We start from the raw sequence: 20,331 nt of genomic DNA, 5'->3' as shown, positions 1-20,331 counted from the left end.
AAGCTATTAGAAGAATAATCGGTCAACAGAACATTATTGCATAATTATAGAAGTCATTGAACTTAATGTTACAGAAGTGCGGGGGGTGTGTTCGTAAAAGTTTATAAAGACCAAAAATTGTTGCGAGAAACCCGGGGTGGGTGATGGTCTAGGAGTTTGTTTGAATCCCTCGTGTTGCTGCTTTTTATTTGTTGGAAAAAAATGTTATGTGCATCCGCCCCCTTTAATGATATCTAATTGGTAGTTGGACGTTAAGGCCTGTGTGAAAAAATAGGCTATCACTTTACTTTAGTTTGTAGCAAGGAAACCGCTCTCCCATTGCCTTTAACTTTCATTTAAAGAAATCTATGGAAATCATGGAAAACGATCATGTTAGGCTGAAAATCGGGACTAATGAAGATGTTAAAAACCAAAATAGAAGAAGCTAATAACGAAGCCATCAATTTAGCAAGTAGTTCAATAACTCTGTTAGTTCAATGGCTGTGTTAGCAGAATTCTATTGAGAGAGAGGTCAAGTTTATTTATATCAAGTTACTGGATATTACCTATTCAGGATAATATTAATCCTAGAGATGTTAGGACTAGAACATGAATGCCTGCAGCCAAAATATCCCGGTCCAATCTATTGTTTCATCTGTGTCATCTTTCTGAAGCTCTCAGGTGACTGACGGAAATCAGTTAATTAAACGAGCTGCGGCAGTTCAGTGTTATTTATTAATTAAAAAAACTACAACTTTGTACGTTTGTATATCGTGAATTTTATGCTAATGTACGGAATAAATAATAAAATAGATATCTAAATACTTTTCAATATTAATTATTTCTATCTGTATTTCATTACATCCCTTATAATGGCTAAATTTTATTAATCATTTATTAACTCAATTTTGAATTTTTACATTCTGATGAAGATTTTTGAAAGAAAATTACCCACAATGTGTTTCGTACTTTAGAATTTTTTTATAAAGAAACGGTCGTCGTCTTCTGGAAAGTGGTCTTATGTTGTTATAATTAGTTTTATGGTGTTTTTTGTAGTTTCCGTCCAAACTGCCAAGTTCTGATACAGCCTTAATTTTTTCAATAGAGTTATTTTCATTTGGGTCAGTCTTACTCTGTTTCAATATCCTGGAGTCGGAGTAACTAGCCTTGAACGATACATTTCTCTTTATCATTCCTGCATGGAGAATAATATTATAGCTGTCTGCGGAGACTTGAATGAGCTAGATAATTACTTTATTTATAACTAGAAGCCTGCTTATTTAAAGTTAGCTAAATAAGCTGCCTTTACGGGAAAAACATTATTTAAATAATAATTGATTGAATTGTAGTTAGTTTAAATTTCTTGAGATATAGTAAAATGTTACCCACTTGCTATTTCTACAGTAACACTCAAAACAAAGAGTAAAAAATGATACTTAATTAGTTTTTCTAAGTGTTCTAGAAGAATAAGCTCCTGATTTTTGAGCAGTTTCAAATTTTTGTTTAGGCCTTTTAATTTAGAGCCATTCCATTTTGAGTGAGGCCATTTAAGAATAACTCGGATTCTACTCATAAATTCTGGGGCATGGCGAGTTGCGAATCTAAATTTCATCATATTGTGTTCAGCGTAAGTGATACTGGCGCTAATTGCTTTTATTTGCCATTCTAGTTCCACATTTATGTCTAATGATCCTATTGACAAAATAAATGAAACATGAACACATTATTTTATAAAAATTAAGTCTAGCATTTATTCGAAGTAAGTAATAATAATAGTGTTGTTTATTGCTTCGTAAACCAAACACAAATAACATTATAATAAAACACGCATCTATGCAACGATAATGGCCTCTCTTTAGCAAGATTGATAAGTTTAGGCGCTTACTTTTTTGCGAGAAAAGTTATAGTAACGAAAATAATATTCCTTGACAGTTTTTCTTACAGTGGTAAAATTATTCATTCTAATACAGATTGCTCTTGTAATAAAACTGAAAACTTCAAAGTAATAGCTTTCCTTTTTTCTTTGCGTGATTCACAGCCTGTTTCACATAAAGGTAGTGAGAGCCCCTGAGTAGGTACATTATCCCGGAAAAATATCTCAGTAAGCCTAGAAAGAGTTGGTGCAGTTATCTGACACAACTGAGGAGGGTAGTCAATTACTACAGAATGTTCTCAGACACCCAGGTAGCTTTATTAGCAGCTATCAAGTCCTATCCAACTTGTTCAAGGCCATTGTCGAATTGTCCACATAACTTGAAGAGAATGAGTGCACAATGTCTGGATGCCCCTAGCATTCAGAACGAAACAACAATGCAATGGCAGCCTGACCGGCAGGGGAAATTCATATCTCTCAAAGGAACATTTACGGCAAAGAGAATGCTGAAGCAGTGCTGGCAACAAAACTTGTGTAAAAATAACGTTGGTGAGAAGACACCGAAGAAAGAAGATAAAGTTCATTACTAGCCTCCGGTCTAAATGTACTACGGTACTATACCAACAACCTCTTGTTCACTAAAATCTGAGTAAATACATAGACCTGGCAATGGAGAGTCTTGGAAGTATGTTAGAAAGAAGCGGCACTATTGAGTATTGAGGTAATATCCTGTCAGGTGAAGGTCGTGTGTGGCTGAGAGTTGACTCTTGGAGTAGATCTCGAGCTTCAATTTGTCTAATTCTACAAGCAAGCTAGAGAGGTGCTCCAACTAAGAGTGGCACAATACATTCCGAGGATCGCACTGGATGACTATCACGAATTGACTGATCACTATGGAATCAAATCTGACTTATTTAATCTTAATTTTTAATTAGAGGATTATGTTTGGAATGGAAACAACTTATGGATATCTTGTTTCTCTATAAATGGGGTTAAGCCTTCTAATCTATTCTCTCAGCAGAAATTTCCAAAATAAATATATTGTTTACAATACAGTTTTCAAAGCATATATTCAACTTTTCTTTCTGGGTACGCTACTAATTATTAGTATAAGGATACTTCTCAAATATACACTCACTTGAGTCAGAGTTTGATTCTAAAACAAGACCAGATAGGATTTTCCAGCGTGGAATGCCTGATTCGAGATGTTTATCCACGAAGTTATGCAATTCACCTGAAAATCGGAGAAAGTTTGAGCGACGGCATAACCATATTATCTCTATACCCTGTTGAAGAGGGTTCTAGAAATGTTATGATCCCTTAACATAATCAGCTCAATTGTGAACATAGAATGTATTAAAATGACTTAGGTGTCCGTCTTCAGTTAATCTCAAAATTTCTGTCCCAGGAAGATAACAACTGGTCAAAAACCTCCGACAATCTGAAAACTTTATAGATTGAACTTTTATTACTGCGGATCAAAGTTTAGTTCTACTTGTTTCGGTTCATGATTCGCGTCCTTAAAGAAAAAAATTAATAACTTTAATAATTAAAACTGAATTTTAGATGGTTTAATTCCAAATCCAAGGAATCAGGATGGGATCAACATCATGTAGAAGATAGATTTCTACGGTCAATCACATACATAAAAGATCTTATTTATCTTACATGTCTTCCTCTTTATTGGTTTAACCATTTCTCTAAAATCCTTAACATTGGTTTTAGAAACAGTTACTTCTTCTGAGAAATGTTAACCAATAATATTTACACCCTGGTTTACAATCATTTTATACAATTCCAATAAAATAAAATGATTACGTCTCCCTTTGAAAAAAATACCTCTTGAATACTTATCTTACATATTCACTTAATATTACTTACTAGAATTTTCTATTTTTTTTTCAGTATTTTCTTTCAGAAGCAGTAAATTTGACACGCTGAAAAATACGTTTGTGAAAATTTCAAGAGTTTTCCAAAACCTTTTCTTTATACGATTTACAGTATCGTGGAGATCGTATTTATAAATAAGGTCTACTTCTTCTGGAGTTAGCTTCACTATGGCATCATAACAACTTTTATACTTGTAGTACAAAGCATGTAAATGGGTGTGATACATTTGAGCTTCATGCAAAGATTTCTGCAATTCTGCAAAGATATATGTATGTATGTTTTTTTTTAAATATAATTAAAAATACAGCAATATATAAAATGTTATAAAACACAAATATTATAAAAGATATCTTTTCGCTAACAAGTAGAAAAATAATTGAATGCTTTATCAGTTTTGGAAATATTTTTTATAATTGCACTAAGAGTATAATTTTATTGATCTAGTAAGACAATGAAACTTACCCACTCCTAATTTTTCTTGATTGTTCATTTTGGTGTTAACTACTACATTCACTCAAACCACCAAATCATACTTTTTTTTTTAAACATATGATTTTATTTATCTTTGTAGGTAATCAAAAAGTTGGTTAGCCTACGTTTAGTTAATTTCTTTTCTTCTTTTGTCAAATATTTTAGTAAATGTATGTTACAAGTAGTAGATACATTTTTACACAGCAATACACTTTCAAGATTACCTAGTTTATCATGCAACAGAAGGATCTGATACCAATCAGGATCACGGGCGGAGGTAGACCAAACTTCTTAAATCTAAAGCAAATACCTAGAATCAAACCCTGAACGTGCATACCTACCGTTTGGCGCACTTAACACTAATCTTTTGAGATTTTGTAATTTAAGACCAAATACGAATCACAGGGTAGGCTGTTTCCCAACGGAATTCAATCTAAAATACAGAGGTTTACAATAATCTATCTTCGATTAAAAAACATTTTTATTTATGCGCAGAAACATAAATGTTCTTACTGATTGGAAATATATTTGTGGTCGAGAAGAAATAACACCAAATAGTAACAGAAATTTAGTGCAAATGGAACATTTTTTACCTCTGGGTAATAACATCTTCTGAACATCTGATTTTGTCTGGTATGTGTCTTTTTACAAATAAACATTACAAAACTGCATAACAATTAATAAAATGAAAAAAAAAACCTGTAGTAATTTCAGAACAGTGCAGTTACAAATTTTGATTTTACTAACATTCTAGACAAAGAACGAATTACCTATTAAATAAATTATTTCTTTAAAATCTACTTATCTGATGTATTTTGAATGGTATGCAAAAATATCTCATGTATTTATTTGTGATTTTCTTTCTTTATAAAAACAAAACAAAACTAAAAAACACCTACACACTACATACATTCATAGATACCAATAAATTCAATGCTAGAGATCATAAAAAGGTTACTTAGAATTGTCATACTTTGTTGAAGTTCTTAACAAGATAATTTATTTTCACGAACAGCAGTGTAATTTGTTGCTAGTAAACTCACTTACTGAGGTAGATGTAAAAAGCGAAATAAAAATGTGTGCTACGAGTCTACTGTGTTTAGTTCATGTCGTAAAGTGGATTGATTGCCAGCACTGGGTTTTGTTTTGCAGGCACGTTCTAGTCTACGACTAAAAATATGTAACCAAATCATTGAAACTGCCATCATAACTGCTGTACTACTGAATGTCCAAATCGTACCATAGTGAGTATAAATATAAACCACGAATATCGGTCCAATCACTCGCGAAAAACATCCAGAACCAGTTATTAATCCCATCCATACACCCTGAAACAAATGTGTTGAAATAGAACAGGGTGATTTTATGTTTTTAGGCAAAAACATGAAAGAACAAACAAATTAATTTTTCAAGCGTGATGTATTTTTAAAAAGAGTTAAATACGAAAAAATAAAATGAAATTCATTTGAAATCACGAAAAAATTAAATAACATAAAATAAAAGAAGTAAGTACTTCTCGAAATCAATTGATTTTTTTTAGTTTTGTTTTTAAAATAGAGTTAGTTCCTCATTACCGCAGAAAAACTAAGAAAGTAGCACTGCAAGTAGCATAATGAATGCAAAAACCTTTTCTAGTTACTACAAAAATTAGGAGGTCAGCTAAACATTATTAACATGGTTCACATACTATCGATTTATAATAAGTACAACTTTCGCGTAATTTGAATATAAGCAGACAAATAATAAAAGAGAGTAATTTGTGACCTTAATTTTAGAGTGGGAACTGTCACTCAGATTTTCTCCCGCTAGACAAAAAGGCCACAGAACGGTTTAAAAAGTAAAAGAAAAAGAAGATCAAATAATCTTTGTACCTTACCTGAGGTCTGGGTCCCAAGACTTTAGAAAATATCGTCAAAATTAGTGTGATACCGATTGGATAACCAATCGAAGTAAAAACGAATCCTAATATTAGTTGGCTTATTGTCATTGCTGGAGTACTAAGACACCATTCCTGAGATGAAGGGCAACCCAGTGGAAGTGCTTCAGTAGTATTTAAAACTGTGGCGTTTTCATCAGCTAAAAAAAAGTGAATAAACATTACTGCGATGATTGATAAAAAAAAACAACATTTAAATATTTAATTTAAACAGTGCACATACGTGGATACGCAATAAGAGGGGGTTCTGAGCCCCAGGGTATGTAAGTAACTCTGCCCAGAACCATGAGAAGAAAACTTCCCCATAGCAACGTTGGCAGCTCCCCAAACCTATCCAAAGCATTTTAAGTTATAAGTTTTTACTCCATTAGAAAGAAAGAGTGAAAATAAATTGCTCAAGTATTTGAACCCTTTACTTAATATAATAATAATAATCTACCTTTTACTCATACGGTCAATGAGAGCAGAAGTAAAACATGCGATTAATCCCCCAACTGACAATAAGATTCCTAGATATGAAAGAGCTTCCTTATTCGACCAAGCAAACTGGTCCATAGTCAAAGGTGCACCAAGACTGAAATTTTGACATTTTTACTTCAAGGAGTTTTAAAATAAATTCTACAGAAATTAATTTAAAGAAAAGTACCTTTCTAGAAGAACAAAATTAAAAGATAAAATAAAAAAGGCTACTATTAGGGTCCATACAGATAGGTAGTCTGGTTTCACACTTTTCCAAGCTTCTCTCTCTGCAACAAGAATGTTATGAACGTTTTATATAGATTGCTAATTTCCTTTAGGAATTGGGAAGGCTAAAAATTTAAGGCTGTTTCCAAGAAAAATGCATTAAACACGCTTAAGACGCTTCTATAAACAGTAATTTGGTAATTTAATTAAAATATCTATAATACATCGATTGTGACTTTCTCTTACAACAATTATCCTCAAGATTTTTACTTATTTAGTTATGTATATTTTTATACATTACTTATTAAATTTTCTTTAACTTTGAATAATTTTCCAAGTTCATGTTTACTTTATAAACTGTAGACTATAAGCTCTTAAATTTAAAACTTTTTTTTAAATAATTAAAAATTACATACATATTTACAATTGCATACATTTAAAGATACATTGTATCTTTATCCAAATAAAGTTTGATTTGATTTTTATTTTGAATAATGTTTATTATGTTAGTTCGCTTTAAAAGCGATTCACCATTTTTAAAAAAACGTGCTTTTAGGAGCCTTTCTTTTATAATAAATTTTCTTAAAAAGAAATTCAACAAAAATTACCTCAGGTTGGTCCCTCAAATTCTGAAAAAAATTAAACATTTTTAATTGTCATTAACTATAAGTTAGCTAATGCGCCCAAAAAAATTAACAAATATACTGGTTTTCTAGTACTTTACCAAAGTAACATCTACATTTGTATATAATCAATTAGTTATAATTAATAATTTCCATTTTCGTTAATAATAGTAATAATCTAATGTGTTTATAAAATCTAGGGCCCTGAATAAGAAAAAAAATGGTCAAAATATAGACGATTTACTCTCGCTAATTACAAGTGAAGCAATTTTTCTTGTACAATGTGGTTGGTAAAAAAGATCAATTCACTGAATGGGAGCGTATAGAATAAATTTAAATTAAAGTAGTTTCAAATATAAATGCTATTTATTTTGAAGAAAATTTTGGAATTTAAACTTTAATAGAAAAATAGGGGGGAAAAAAATGGTCAAAGTTGGATGTTTTTTCACATTACGCTTTTTCATAGAGTTTTTGACAATCAACCCTGTCCTATCAACTGTTCTAGGGGCAATTTTAATTATGACCTTCTTTTGATAAGTACACTAACTTTAAGTCAGTAGCGATTTTTCGAGTGAAAATAAAAAACAAATTAGTAAAGAGTTTCGATTAAGGTATCTTCTTCAAGTTCTTAATTTTAGCAACCTTTTTAGTTCATTAATATAATTTGGTAGGATTAACATAACATGGTACGTAATAAATATAACGACCTACATGGTCCTGAAATGAGAAATCAGTAACAATTAATTGGGCTTCTTGTATCAAGACTAACAGCATTAAAAGCTTAACTAAAACATCCAACATCCTGCGATTGTGGTGCAATTCGTTTTTCGTAATATTGCAAAAAAATGCGTCAGATTTGAATATGCGTCAACTCAAGCTATGTTAATGCAACTAATTTACGAGAAACAGCGTTTTAGGCAAAATTATACTTTTCAAGTATTTTAATAATTTTAAGTATAAATTATTTTTTATTACGTACTTTTGTATGTAATACTGTAATTTAATCGGTGCAACTTAAAACGCTGCTAGTCTATGAAATTTTGAAACTGAATTTTGAGTGAATTCAAGTTTTTAATTAAGTGTATAAAATTATAGTAAATTTGCATATGTTCAGTTTATTTTAAAAGCAAAACCATACATTACCATTTGTCGCCGAAGTAAGAAGCATTGCTTCCCTAGCAGCGATAGATTTTTCTTTGAAAAAAAACGGTAATACTAATATGAAGTTGATAATTCCCAATGTTACATTTATCCAGCCAGCTGCTGTGTACATGTTTAATGCAATAACGTTTTGTGAGAAGCGATAGCCATTATCACCTAGTGGAGTAACTGCGGCTTGCAATCCTGTTTGGTAAATATTATTATAAGTCCCATACTATAACTTTTATAGTACGTATATTAATTTTTTTGATTCAAAGCGCGTCAACATCTGAGATTATAGGCGCCCGGAGCTTTTTCCAGTGCATTGCCGGCATGCGAACAGGATTCTCTCATTACAGGCTATACTATCCATCACCAGACGATGAGCTGTAAGAAGCTCTTTGGAAGGCAAAAATCTAAACCCCTGAAGCTGGATTTGAACCCGAGACTTTCTCTGGGAAATCCTGTATTCTATCCACTTAGCTAATTTCTTTCTTTTTTTACAGATTAAAATACATTAATTGAACTTAACATTCCTAAAATATACTAAACAAAAAATGCCTTCATTAAAATAATGTGTATAAAAAAAATTGAATTGGCTGTTTCCAGAGTATTAATTTGCATATATTATTTTTGCGCACTTTTAGACGATCATCCTTTATACAATTGTTCTACCGGACAAATTTAATCCTAATTGTTAAGTAATTTTTTTTCTTTCTTATTTCCAATTTGCAGATTTCATAGGAGAAAGATATTACATGTCTAGATGTATGTAGTATGTAAAATGTGTGATAAGTAAATTACCATTTTCAAATATACATATTATTATTATTCAGGTTCTAAATGTAGTTCATTGTGGTTGGACGTTCAAGATATTATCCTTGCAGATGTTGGGTCCGTTACTGACAGCCTTCGTTAAATCTCAGTGAAAAAAGAACATCTGTGTTGTGTTATTAAAGAGTTTCATCACAATGAAAGTTTACCATAGCCCGAATAGAACATTATTTGAAGTGAGCCACAAGTTTGGATTAAAAGGCTAGAATTAAATTTAATTTAATGCTATTAAATTGTGTTGCCTGGAGATATCTTGCTAGAACAAGCAAACCATTGCTGGAACATGTGGGCCTTCTCCAGCATATAGGGATGAATTTTTTTATTTTAGGAAACGCATAATATTCACTTTTTCTCATGCAATAACGAAAATGTAGTTTAGACAGCGATCCTACCGCTGAATATAACTCTTAAAATTTCCCATTTCTCATCACATGACATTCATTATTCTTCATTGATTTTTTTGTTTTTGTTTTTGCAAATTACTCTACTCTATTATTCTACTCTCTTAGCAGCCTAGTGATATGTAATGAACCTTCTTCTTTTTTTCTAAATACTGATTAAATTTTTGAAAGATGCGTCGGATAAAATACTTTATACGCTATTCCCCTGAGGAGAACGCTTAATAACTTTTCACAGGATTTCCCCCAATAGTCAAAAACAGCTGAAAAGCACTGTCTATACTGAAACATGTTAAGAGTTTGTAAAGTTGACATTTAATTAAGGGATAGTTTCATTCTCCTGGAACTTCTTCAAAATTGTCATTTTTCACACACCACATTAATTTATAAGTAGGAATTTAACAAATAAGAATTATGCATAAACAAATTATCTGCTTATTTTCAAATGCTTGACTTTAATTGAATTTTAGAATTATTGGAATAAAAAGCTACGTGCACTAGTAATAATATACAAAAAAAAAAAATAAAGATCTTTAAAATCAAAAGAGGCTTCGAGCGCCAATGACTTCAGAAGTTGACTCGCCTTGATTAAAAAATACATATATGAGAAAAATAGTGAAAAATACAACACTGAGGATACAAAAAATGTTTTTGAACTTTAAATCCAGATTTACAGAATTACTATTAATTTATAATAGGTTAAACTACTAATATAAAATAAATTCTTCATCAAAGTGATGCACTCGATATTTATATCAACAAAATATAGCAATCTGCAATACAATTTATTTATAACATACCTGGTCCGACAATGAATCCTAATAATTGGGCCAATGATATCATTGAAACTGCTCTAGTTCGTTCATCATATTTGGTAGCAGCTGAGACATAAGATCGACATAGCGCCATACTCGCTGGAAAATGTTTGTTTTTATTTAATAGTTAGCTATCTTAAAAAACAGCTTACAAATATCCAAAGCAAAGAGAAAAAACTATATATATATATATAGTCAAATAATATATATATACTTTTATTTAAATATTTATACGTACTCCATTCCACTTCGCTGCATGCAGAAACAAGAATCCAAAATTAATCATGAATACTAAGTTGAAAATTGAAAAGAAATGTTATGGCATTTAAGCGAATGGCCAACTATAGTGTTACAATAGTGTTCGAAATCTGTGACACTCAGTTCATATGCAGACACCACACTTCTAATAATGTAAAAATATAAATACGCCAATAAGCACTAAAGATGACCAAGTCCCTAGTCGAAAGTTTGGCAAATAAAAAATCATGACTGAAATTGGCTTTATTCTTTTCTTCCTACTTGATTAATGGAATCAGTCACCAAAAACAATGAACATAGCTCTTTAATTATCTATGTAATTTATGCCGCTTTAATGGTTAGGAGGGACCAAAAAATACAATTATATTTAATCAGAAATCTCTATTTGTTCGAACGTTTCAAACACCTTTAGTGTTCTCAGGTAATTGGGGAGGTGGGTTACTTGAAAAGTTACCTGGAGTAAATGTTTGTTGCTAAAACTTCTGACCATTAAAGAACATTCTTCTCCTCAATAAATATGGTTTGTAAAAATTGTTATCAATAAATATGTGCTTCGGTCCCGCCCACGTCTCTTAATACTCGTAAGGTGGTATGATTTTAAAGCCCCCGAAAAAATAGACGTTTATAATTAAATTCTTCTTTCTAGCAAACGCACATCAACTTCTTCTCTATTTTTTTCATGCATCTGCAAAAAATGCCTTATTTCTTATCATAAGTCAAACTGCTCATACCAAAATGATTTGATTTGGATTTGAAGGCCCTTGGACTGGAAACCAAACTTCTTTAAAAAGTTGGCAGTCTTTCTAGAGATCGTTTCTTCCAGCCTTTCGAACCTAACCACATTTTCAATAAACAAATACATTTGAAGAAATCTTTTTTACAATAGAAAACTAAAATTTAAAATAAAAAAGTTCTGACTAACACCATTGTTTCGTCAGCACTCTGACTAGTTACTTAATCAAACCTGCTCGGGCTTAATGGTCTAAAAAGTTGTTCATAAAGACAACATATGTTACATAATAGTACAAAATAAATATAGGTTTGGCCAGCCCAAATAAATTACAAGTCCATCAATTAACAGTCGTGATGTTAATTCTTAAGTCAAAACCTAAAGAAACAATTTTTTAAATCAGAACTTTAAATTTACATTTTAGTTTTACACATACGAGGGGGTACCCAAAAATAACCGGAATTGCGTTGCCGCGCATGGAGCTTATGTAGTACGCATTTCTGCCGCTAGACGTGTATAGCGCAATTCCTTGCCAGTTCAGTCCTGCCTGTGTTGTCTGCCTGGCTTGTTCTGTGCATCTGCAGTGATTGTTTTTACCAGCGCTGTTTTGTTCTTTTTTCGTTTTTTATGATGGCAAGTTTAAGTGAACAACGTGCAGCTCTGAAATTTTGTTTTCTACTCGGCAAAAATGCTGCTGAAAGTGTTTTAATGTTGAAAACAGCTTACAAAGATGACGCTATGGGAAAAACTCAAGTATACGAGTGGTTTACTCGGTTTAAAAATGGCGACATGTCGATTGATGACAAACCTCGTTCTGGAAGTCCATCAACTGCCCGAATCGACGAAAATGTTGAAAAAATTCGAGAGCTGGTGTTCACAGACCGTCGACAGACAATTGATCAACTGTCAGAGAGTAGTGGGTTATCTTGGAACTCGGTTCAGCGAATTTTAACGGAAGATTTGGGGATGAAAAGGGTTGCTGCCAAGTTTGTTCCTCGAGTTCTGACTGACAATCAAAAAGAACATCGAGTTGAAACATGTCGTGTTTTGAAACAACAGCTTGAAACTGATCCAGACTTCCTGTCAAAGGTCGTTACTGGTGGTTATGACCCAGAAACAAAGCAACAGTCGAGCCAATGGAAGACGTCATCTTCACCCCGACCAAAAAAATGTCGTCAAGTCAAGTCAAACATCAAAACAATGCTGATTTGCTTTTTTGATGCCAAAGGCGTAGTCCATTCAGAGTTTGTCCCCCCCAGGTCAGACCGTCAATCAAACCTTGTATTTGGAAGTTTTGAAAAGATTGCGCAATAGTGTTCGCCAAAAAAGACCCGATTTGTGGCAAACAGGAGACTGGTTCTTCCACCACGACAATGCACCTGCACACACAGCCATCTCTGTTACACAGTTTTTGGCTAAAAATGGCATGGTTCCGCTGCCCCACGCACCTTACTCGCCTGACCTGGCTCCGTGCGACTTGTTCTTATTTCCACGCATGAAAAAGGGCATGAAAGGTCACCGATTTGACAACATTGAAGAGGTCAAGAAAAAAACGAAGAAGGAGCTGTCAGCCATTTCTAAAGATGACTACAAAAAATGTTTCGAACAGTGGAAGCACCGGTGGGACAAATGTATTAGTTGTAATGGAGAGTATTTTGAAGGGGATAAGGTTGTTCTGTAAAAAATTTGTAAATAAATAGCTTTTAAAAAATAATTCCGGTTTTTTTTGGGTACCCCCTCGTACTTAACAGATTTCTTTAAACGTATTTATAATTTAATTGTTTTCTTATTTATACTCAGCGAATTTAAAAACGAGCTTATTACATTGTAGCGATTCCTGAAAAAGGCAATAAATTGCCGAAACGTTGATGAAAAAAACTTTTTTAAATTTAAAAGAGCTCCTTAAAACTAAAGAAAAAAAAGGTTATCCTTTTTTTTACGGTTACAAAACCATCTATCTTATTGTTGCTATTTAATAAACTAAAAAAAAATAATTACATTTTTAAAAATCCCATTTATACTTCACAGATAATGATCACTACTTTTTTTTACTATATTAAGTCGGGCTACATACTAAAACAAACTTCTTACTCATATTTCTGTTATTTTTCTGACCTTAAACAAAATATATTTACCTGCACTACCACCAACAAGAAATCTTGCAAATAAAATCCAGTATTTTCGGTAATTATCAAAAACTTCTATAGATGAGTATATACTGCTAGCGAAAATAAAAACTACTATTGTGGTTATTAGAGGTATTCTAATTTTTCCCAATTTGTTGCCCCACAACCCGACTAATGGTGAAAATAACATTTGAGAGAAAGGGTGTGCTGCGACAACGAAGCCCATGAAGTCTTTTGATGCTGTTCTGTCCAACTGTAAAAACAGAACAAAAAAAAAAAAAAATTAACTAACAATAATAATTATTTTCAGAACATGTAGGAATACCAATGTTCATAAGGAATTCATTCAATTTATGTTTTCTTGTAAATATATTCAATAAAAGTATGAACTAATTTTTATTAGAATCCGTGTCTTACAGAAATGATTTATGTTATTATTTATAATTACTTGTCTTAAATAAGGCCATAGTCCTGTCAAGACGACACTGAAACCCAGTGACATCAAGAATACTGTGAAATACATAATGCGAATGGAAGCCCATCTCTGTTGCCGTTCTGCCACAGTCTCGAGATGGTCGCCAGTAACTCCAAAGTTTCTGCAACACTTAACTTTATTATGTTGAAAACTCGACCACAAAGTAATAATTTTCTTAGTTATAATAAAAGATTGGGACTCAAACAGATGGTATTTTTCTAATGAAGGTATTTGTTGTTAACAATTTTCGGACTGTAATTTTTTTTTTTTAAGAAATTCGCAGTAGGCATAAAGTACAAAAAATTGAAGTGCCTATTTTTGGAGCGGTGCTTATCAAACAACTACCAAATTAATGTCGTGCATATGGTGGAAATCTTGCTGCACTATGAACATTTTTCCAATAAAAAGTTTTCTGAAGGGAATACAAACGCATTGGACAACAGTTACCATAGCTCAACAAATTAAGATTTCTTCTAAATATCATCAAATGTAATCAATATTTAATTACCTTCTGGCACAATTGTAGATTATTACTTATGTTCTAAAAATTTTAAAGAGAGGGACATAAATCATTAAAACAATATGCGACATGTTCTTCATCAGAATCGCATACTTAATTTATTACAGCTGCAGGAAAAATGTTTTCATCAGTTTTCCTAGCAGCTGAAGCAAGGTTAGAACTACGAATCCATATTTTTATTTAAAATCATTATTTATAAAAATCTTTATTTATTTATGCTTTCAATCATGTTATTTTCTTACTATGTCAGACTTTTGATATTATTAGCGACCGGAGCTTTTTTCAATGCACTTTCGGCCTCCGATCAATGTGCTGTACGAAACCCCTAGGAAAAGAAAATCTAAGGGCCAATTTTCTAAAATAAAAATTTATGTTATCAATTATGAAAAAAATCTTCTATGGGCTATTTCTATCCTTACTGTTCATTACAAATAAAAGTTCATTAAATCTAAATGTTTTTACTACATAAGAAAATAGAACTAAAACGAATGTACAAATAAATAATTGTAACAGCAAATGTAATAAATTAAAGAACGGAGTAAATTAAAGTTCTTAATTTTATAAATATTAAGTTTACACAGCTATAAACGAATCACAGTATGGAATTACATATTAAGAGCTATCCTTTATTATCTAATTTTTTGATGATGATAACACCTATTGTTCTAATTAAATACAAGTTACTTTTAGATAATGTTTTACTCAAGGTAATTTTTTACTAAAAACTGCGACATATTTAAATGTAAATATTATTCAAATTTAAATTCAATATTATTTTTATTCAAAAATATTTTACTTGAATAAATTAATAAATTCACCCTATAAATTATAAATTCACCCTATAGTAATTGTTTCTTTTACTTCATTTATCTGTTTAGTAACATTTTTGCTATATGATAAATTTGCTCTGCTCATTAGACATTAACTTTTAAACTACTCATTAAACTTTTTTTTCTCCTTAGTATAGGCATTTTACCCCATGTTTTAATATTTTACTTTTTATTTTCTTCTATACTTTTAGTGGCTGTGCTTTGTCCACAATTTGTGCTTTCTGAGGAAAGCATTTCGATAATACAAAAATTCTAGAGCTGTTATTGAAGAAGGGAGTGGGTTCTCTTTAAAAAACCATTCCATGTAATGTAGGTCCTGTTCTCGTATAACTTAGGGCTGATAAATGAGTTAAAAAAAATCCGAGTTGGAGAAATATCCACAATCAGAAGTACTACTCGTATTTTTCTGAATGAATTTTTAATGTTTCTGGAATTTTTAAAAAATAGCTCAGGATTTTTTTTTATAAACTTTGTATGTTTCTGGAATTTTTAAAAAATAGCTCAGGATTTTTTTTATAAACTTTGTATGTTTCTGTAATTTCAGCACATATCACATGTTTTTAAGTCCGATTATTTCAGTCAAATTACCATATATACGTCAATTTAATTATTCGAGACAGTAGACAGCTTCTATCCTCAAGTGATCCAGTCAAGAAGACGCATCAGATTATTTGTTTTTTTGTGTGTGTTTTGTGAATAGCCAGTGAAATTTTTTTTAAAAATATCGCATGAGTAGTATTCACACACCAGTTTATTAAAGTTATTTTTGTGTTGAACACATCTCATTTTCTTTGAAATTTGTCCTTAAAAGTTTCAGAAATTACAATTGTGTCTTTTCGCCCATATTAAGGTTTTTTTTAAAGTACATAAACATTATCTTCGGCCTCGTAATACTATTCAAGGCCTTAAGATAATGAAAGGTTTTATTGTAACACCTTGATTTAATTTTGAATGCCTCTTTTAACTATAAGTTCTTTTCACTTTTGGATTCTTCCTCTAACATGTTTTATTTAACGAATTCTAGCATGAATTTCCAAAGAATATTTGTGAGCAGAGAACTGCCTAATTTATCAAAACAAAAAATTATTATTTTATAAGGAAAATTAAATATTTATTAGGTGCTTTTATTTTCTATTGCCGCAAAATGTTTCAATCGTATTGTACTTTCGGAAAAAATTTTTATAAGAAAAAGATAATATAAGTTTATTATAGTAAACTTATCTAATATTAAAATGAAAGAACTTTTAATACAAACTCCAAGTTTGAAGAACTTTTAAGAAAAAAAAATACAAGAAAACTGTTGTTCCTTGCTCCTCGGTAGAAGATATCTTTTCGAGGAGAGTGCTTTAGAACATGTCAATCAATTCAATATCTTCTGCATAATTAATGGCGAATTAGTCTTCCCTTCCAGTATAAATTTAGAAAAAATATAATAATAAAGCAAGAAACATCAAAACATCAATACTCCCCGAACGCCCTAGGGTAGGCCAGAAGAGACACCTTCCCTTAATCCATGATGCTATAAGTACCGTGTTCATAGAAGTTGGTAGCAGAGGGTAATACAGGTTATAGAAACGGCACCTCTCTAAAACTGGGTAGAATCAGAGAGTATGGTAAAGATTATAAATGGTCGTACCGTCTTGCAAGACTCTGGCGCAGTCAACTAAAGAATATCCTAGTTAATAGCGAGAAAAAAGAGAAAAAGAATAAAATAATGAGTCCCAACAGCAAACCTCGAACCGTATATCGGAATTTTGGGTTAACTGATGTTGATAGTACATCAAACGCTCTAATGAATAGATACACATCTTTCTCCAATATGATTGAGAAACTGTGAAACATTGTATATCTGTTTAATCATGGAAACTTCATTTAGGAATGCAATAAGCACATGTTTGGCATGATCAAACTTTTTAGGTAGAAGAAAGAAGCAACAAAAAGGCACTTTAAAGGAAAGCCCGCAGTTGAAGAGTTAGGAACCACAAAACATTTGAAAGTTTTAATGACAAGAAAGCAAACTGTGCTACACGATAATCATTCAAAACTTGTAATGACATTCGTTTGATGATTTCAGAACCAAAATTTTAGATGCTTATGCTGGTTATGGGCTGTAATATAATTTAATATCAACATACTAAGGGGAACTTGGCAGTCTCACTGGTGTTTTCAAAAACAGTTCAGTACATACTGTATATTTATATTTATTTATGTACGAAAAATAACAAAACCTTTCTTGAAGGTATCTTTGAACAGTCTCACTTAGGACACTGAATTTAGTGAAACACTAGTTAGCAATCAAGTTATTTTGCATACAAGAATGGTGAACTCATTAAAATTCCCCGTCAAAGTCATTTTATAAGTCAAGTATATTTGTAGGATAAACGGTTAGATATGGAAAACAGTTTATAAAAATGTTAATGAACAACTCGAGGTTCAAAAACAGCAGATAAATTCAACTGATCGGTCAGGGGCAAAATCTCAGTCTTTAACTGTTACAATTTGTCAAAATTACTGTCTATCTGCTACTAACAAGTTGTAAAGAGTATATTTATTTGGCAAAAAAAAACAAAAAACCCAAGTTGATTGTGATTAATGACATGTTAATTAATTTTCACTAGTTGAGGTTTTAGAATAAATATTTCATTTTTTCAGAAGTATTTATATTTTTAACCCTTTGATTCGTGAGAACTCCAATGCTTAATTTTCGTTTTGAGCCGCAGTAGCGAGTTGCTAGGCAGATTCTCCAAGGATTAAAATAAATATGAAGTAGAAATATGTTAAATGTGATAATTTTACAAAATTAACCAAAAAGATGTCACATTTGATATCAAATCATATATATAATACAAAACAATTAAAAGAAAAACATTGGAGTTAATACCCGGATAGGGTTTCGACTTAACTTTTCCTAATACCTAAAGGTTCTACTGAGGAAGAATTATAATGATATCGTACTTATCGTTTCGTTGAAAGTCCATTTGACTGATATCTACATTCGACATTGCCCTGAGAAAATATTTCCAGAAAATTTAAAGAATATAAGAATCTTCTTAATTATATCTTTAATTTGATTCCATTTGCAATAAGTGAAAAAAAAACACTAATTTTTAAAATAAATATTTCTATAGCTAATTTTTTTCATCATTTCGTCAGTCTATCCTATAAAACACTGAACTAAGTGAAGTCACACAATAGCACTTTAGTAACTTGTTCACCTTTTCATTAACATTTAAATTATATTTTTAAACAACACTAACACCTAGTATCACAACTGTCAAATCATTAGACAATGACCCTTCACTTGGAGGTTTACCTTGCCTTACTATAAGTGGCACTGATAATGTATTTTAGTTTCAAAAATAATTTTAAATAAAAATATCATCAAGTAAAAATTTAATGTATAATGGACAAAGTTTAGTAAAAATTAAGTGCAGTTACAACAATAATTTTCCTTGAAAATAAAAAAAAATCTACAGGTGTTAATAAAATGAAGAAATTTCACTATTTGAATTAAAATTCTTGACATTTTTGACTCAGTTTATTTTTGTACTTTTGCGATTAGTTTTTCGATTTTGCTCACATATGTAGTTATAAAAATAACATAAAATTAGTGCCAGTTCCGTAAAAAAAAAAATTATATTATTTATCACATTAACTATTAATACGTTACAATGTAGGTTAATAAGATAAAGATGTTAAGGTTAGTTCATCAGAACAATATTAATATATGTATGTATGTATAACAAAATGATGTAGCATAAGCAGACATTTTATCAGTGGTGTATAAAACAGACAATATACTCTATCACTCTTTCTCTTCCAACTTTCCATATGTTCGTTATTCGTGGTCGTCGTTGGGACGCCATAACCAAATTCCAAATAGTGGTACAAGCCAGGTCTACCTTGGAAAACCTAAAGGTCTAATATATAGTAGTTACTTTTATGCACGGAGAGACTGCTGAGCTACAATTTTGAGTAGACCCAACCTCAAAATATCCGTTCTCTATCCTCTTGTTCCGTTACCTTTTTTATGTTAACGAAACTGCGCAGCCAACAGATCTGGCAACTGACCAACAAAGTGGAAACTGGTAAATTTACACTTCTACGCTCGATACTGTATTAATTTCCAATTTAAATCTACATATTAATAATACCATTTGGCGCCGAGCAATCATAACATTTGATAACGTGTTCTTTCCGTCGGTTAGCTGCTAGGTGGCTCTGCTCAATGCCAGTATAAACCTAAGGTGCTCTGTATTCTGTATCTAGGTCGAAAAATTCGACAGAAATCTGTAACGGCTGCAATGGTAAAAAGATGTATTTGCAGATAATCATAATCTAATTACGAGACGAAAGTAACTTCCAATTGTAGGTATTAAACTATAAGCACTTCTTTGAGAGTGGTCTGCATTTTCTTCAAAACGTCAATTCAGAATAATGTAGACCTGTGTCCATATACTATACCCCATATATAAACAGGGAACAGATGAAGCGTTAAAATTCCGAGTTGGAAGATAAATCAAGAACCAACAATACCACTTTACTGGATGGATATCGTTTTAACTTTCTTGTTTAATGTTTATTAAATGGCTCCTACGATTTTCTTTTAACTCCGTTTGAACTACATATGTCTGTACACGTAGCTCAGGAACATTTACTGAATAATTTTCCATATTCACTTAAGGGATTTTAAGAAGAGAAGAATTCAATACGTTTAAAATTTGAAGCGGGTAAAATTTACATGTTAGG

General features: G+C 31.4%; 2 protein-coding genes and 1 long non-coding RNA gene across 9 annotated transcripts; 1 reads left to right on the top strand and 2 right to left on the bottom strand.

The window, feature by feature from the left end:
- Window positions 1-846: 846 nt before the first annotated feature.
- Window positions 847-4,646, bottom strand: LOC141458657 (uncharacterized). 5 transcript variants are annotated; one of them, XM_074137123.1, is made up of 5 exons: window positions 4,551-4,646; window positions 3,734-3,997; window positions 2,991-3,086; window positions 1,369-1,671; window positions 847-1,174 (listed from the first exon to the last, which is right to left on the bottom strand). In XM_074137123.1, exons 2-5 carry the CDS (start codon window positions 3,966-3,968, stop codon window positions 927-929), a joined length of 882 nt encoding a protein of 293 aa, XP_073993224.1. In that variant the 5' UTR covers window positions 3,969-3,997; window positions 4,551-4,646; the 3' UTR covers window positions 847-926. The 5 variants fall into 5 exon arrangements, with proteins under 5 accessions (XP_073993224.1, XP_073993321.1, XP_073993069.1 ...); XM_074137220.1 differs by having other exon boundaries at window positions 4,555-4,646; XM_074136968.1 differs by lacking the exon at window positions 4,551-4,646 and adding an exon at window positions 4,205-4,345.
- Window positions 4,482-4,952, top strand: LOC141460509 (uncharacterized). Its single transcript, XR_012462104.1, has 2 exons — window positions 4,482-4,619; window positions 4,709-4,952. It is a non-coding gene; the product is annotated as an uncharacterized lncRNA (long non-coding RNA).
- Cln7 (CLN7/MFS domain-containing 8) lies at window positions 4,677-18,893 on the bottom strand. Of its 3 annotated transcripts, none has more exons than XM_074134800.1 (10): window positions 18,538-18,893; window positions 14,206-14,366; window positions 13,767-14,010; window positions 10,629-10,742; window positions 8,600-8,800; window positions 6,796-6,895; window positions 6,589-6,723; window positions 6,373-6,479; window positions 6,090-6,289; window positions 4,677-5,541 (listed from the first exon to the last, which is right to left on the bottom strand). In XM_074134800.1, exons 2-10 carry the CDS (start codon window positions 14,278-14,280, stop codon window positions 5,296-5,298), a joined length of 1,422 nt encoding a protein of 473 aa, XP_073990901.1. In that variant the 5' UTR covers window positions 14,281-14,366; window positions 18,538-18,893; the 3' UTR covers window positions 4,677-5,295. The 3 variants fall into 3 exon arrangements, with proteins under 3 accessions (XP_073990901.1, XP_073990821.1, XP_073990749.1); XM_074134720.1 differs by having other exon boundaries at window positions 14,206-14,361; XM_074134648.1 differs by having other exon boundaries at window positions 14,206-14,353.
- Window positions 18,894-20,331: the final 1,438 nt, after the last annotated feature.

Source organism: Rhodnius prolixus, unplaced genomic scaffold (assembly GCF_049639745.1).
Source record: "Rhodnius prolixus isolate KJV_2025 unplaced genomic scaffold, Rpr scaffold_1, whole genome shotgun sequence".
Lineage (NCBI taxonomy): Eukaryota > Metazoa > Arthropoda > Insecta > Hemiptera > Reduviidae > Rhodnius > Rhodnius prolixus.
This window is presented reverse-complemented; position numbering and strand designations above follow the sequence as displayed.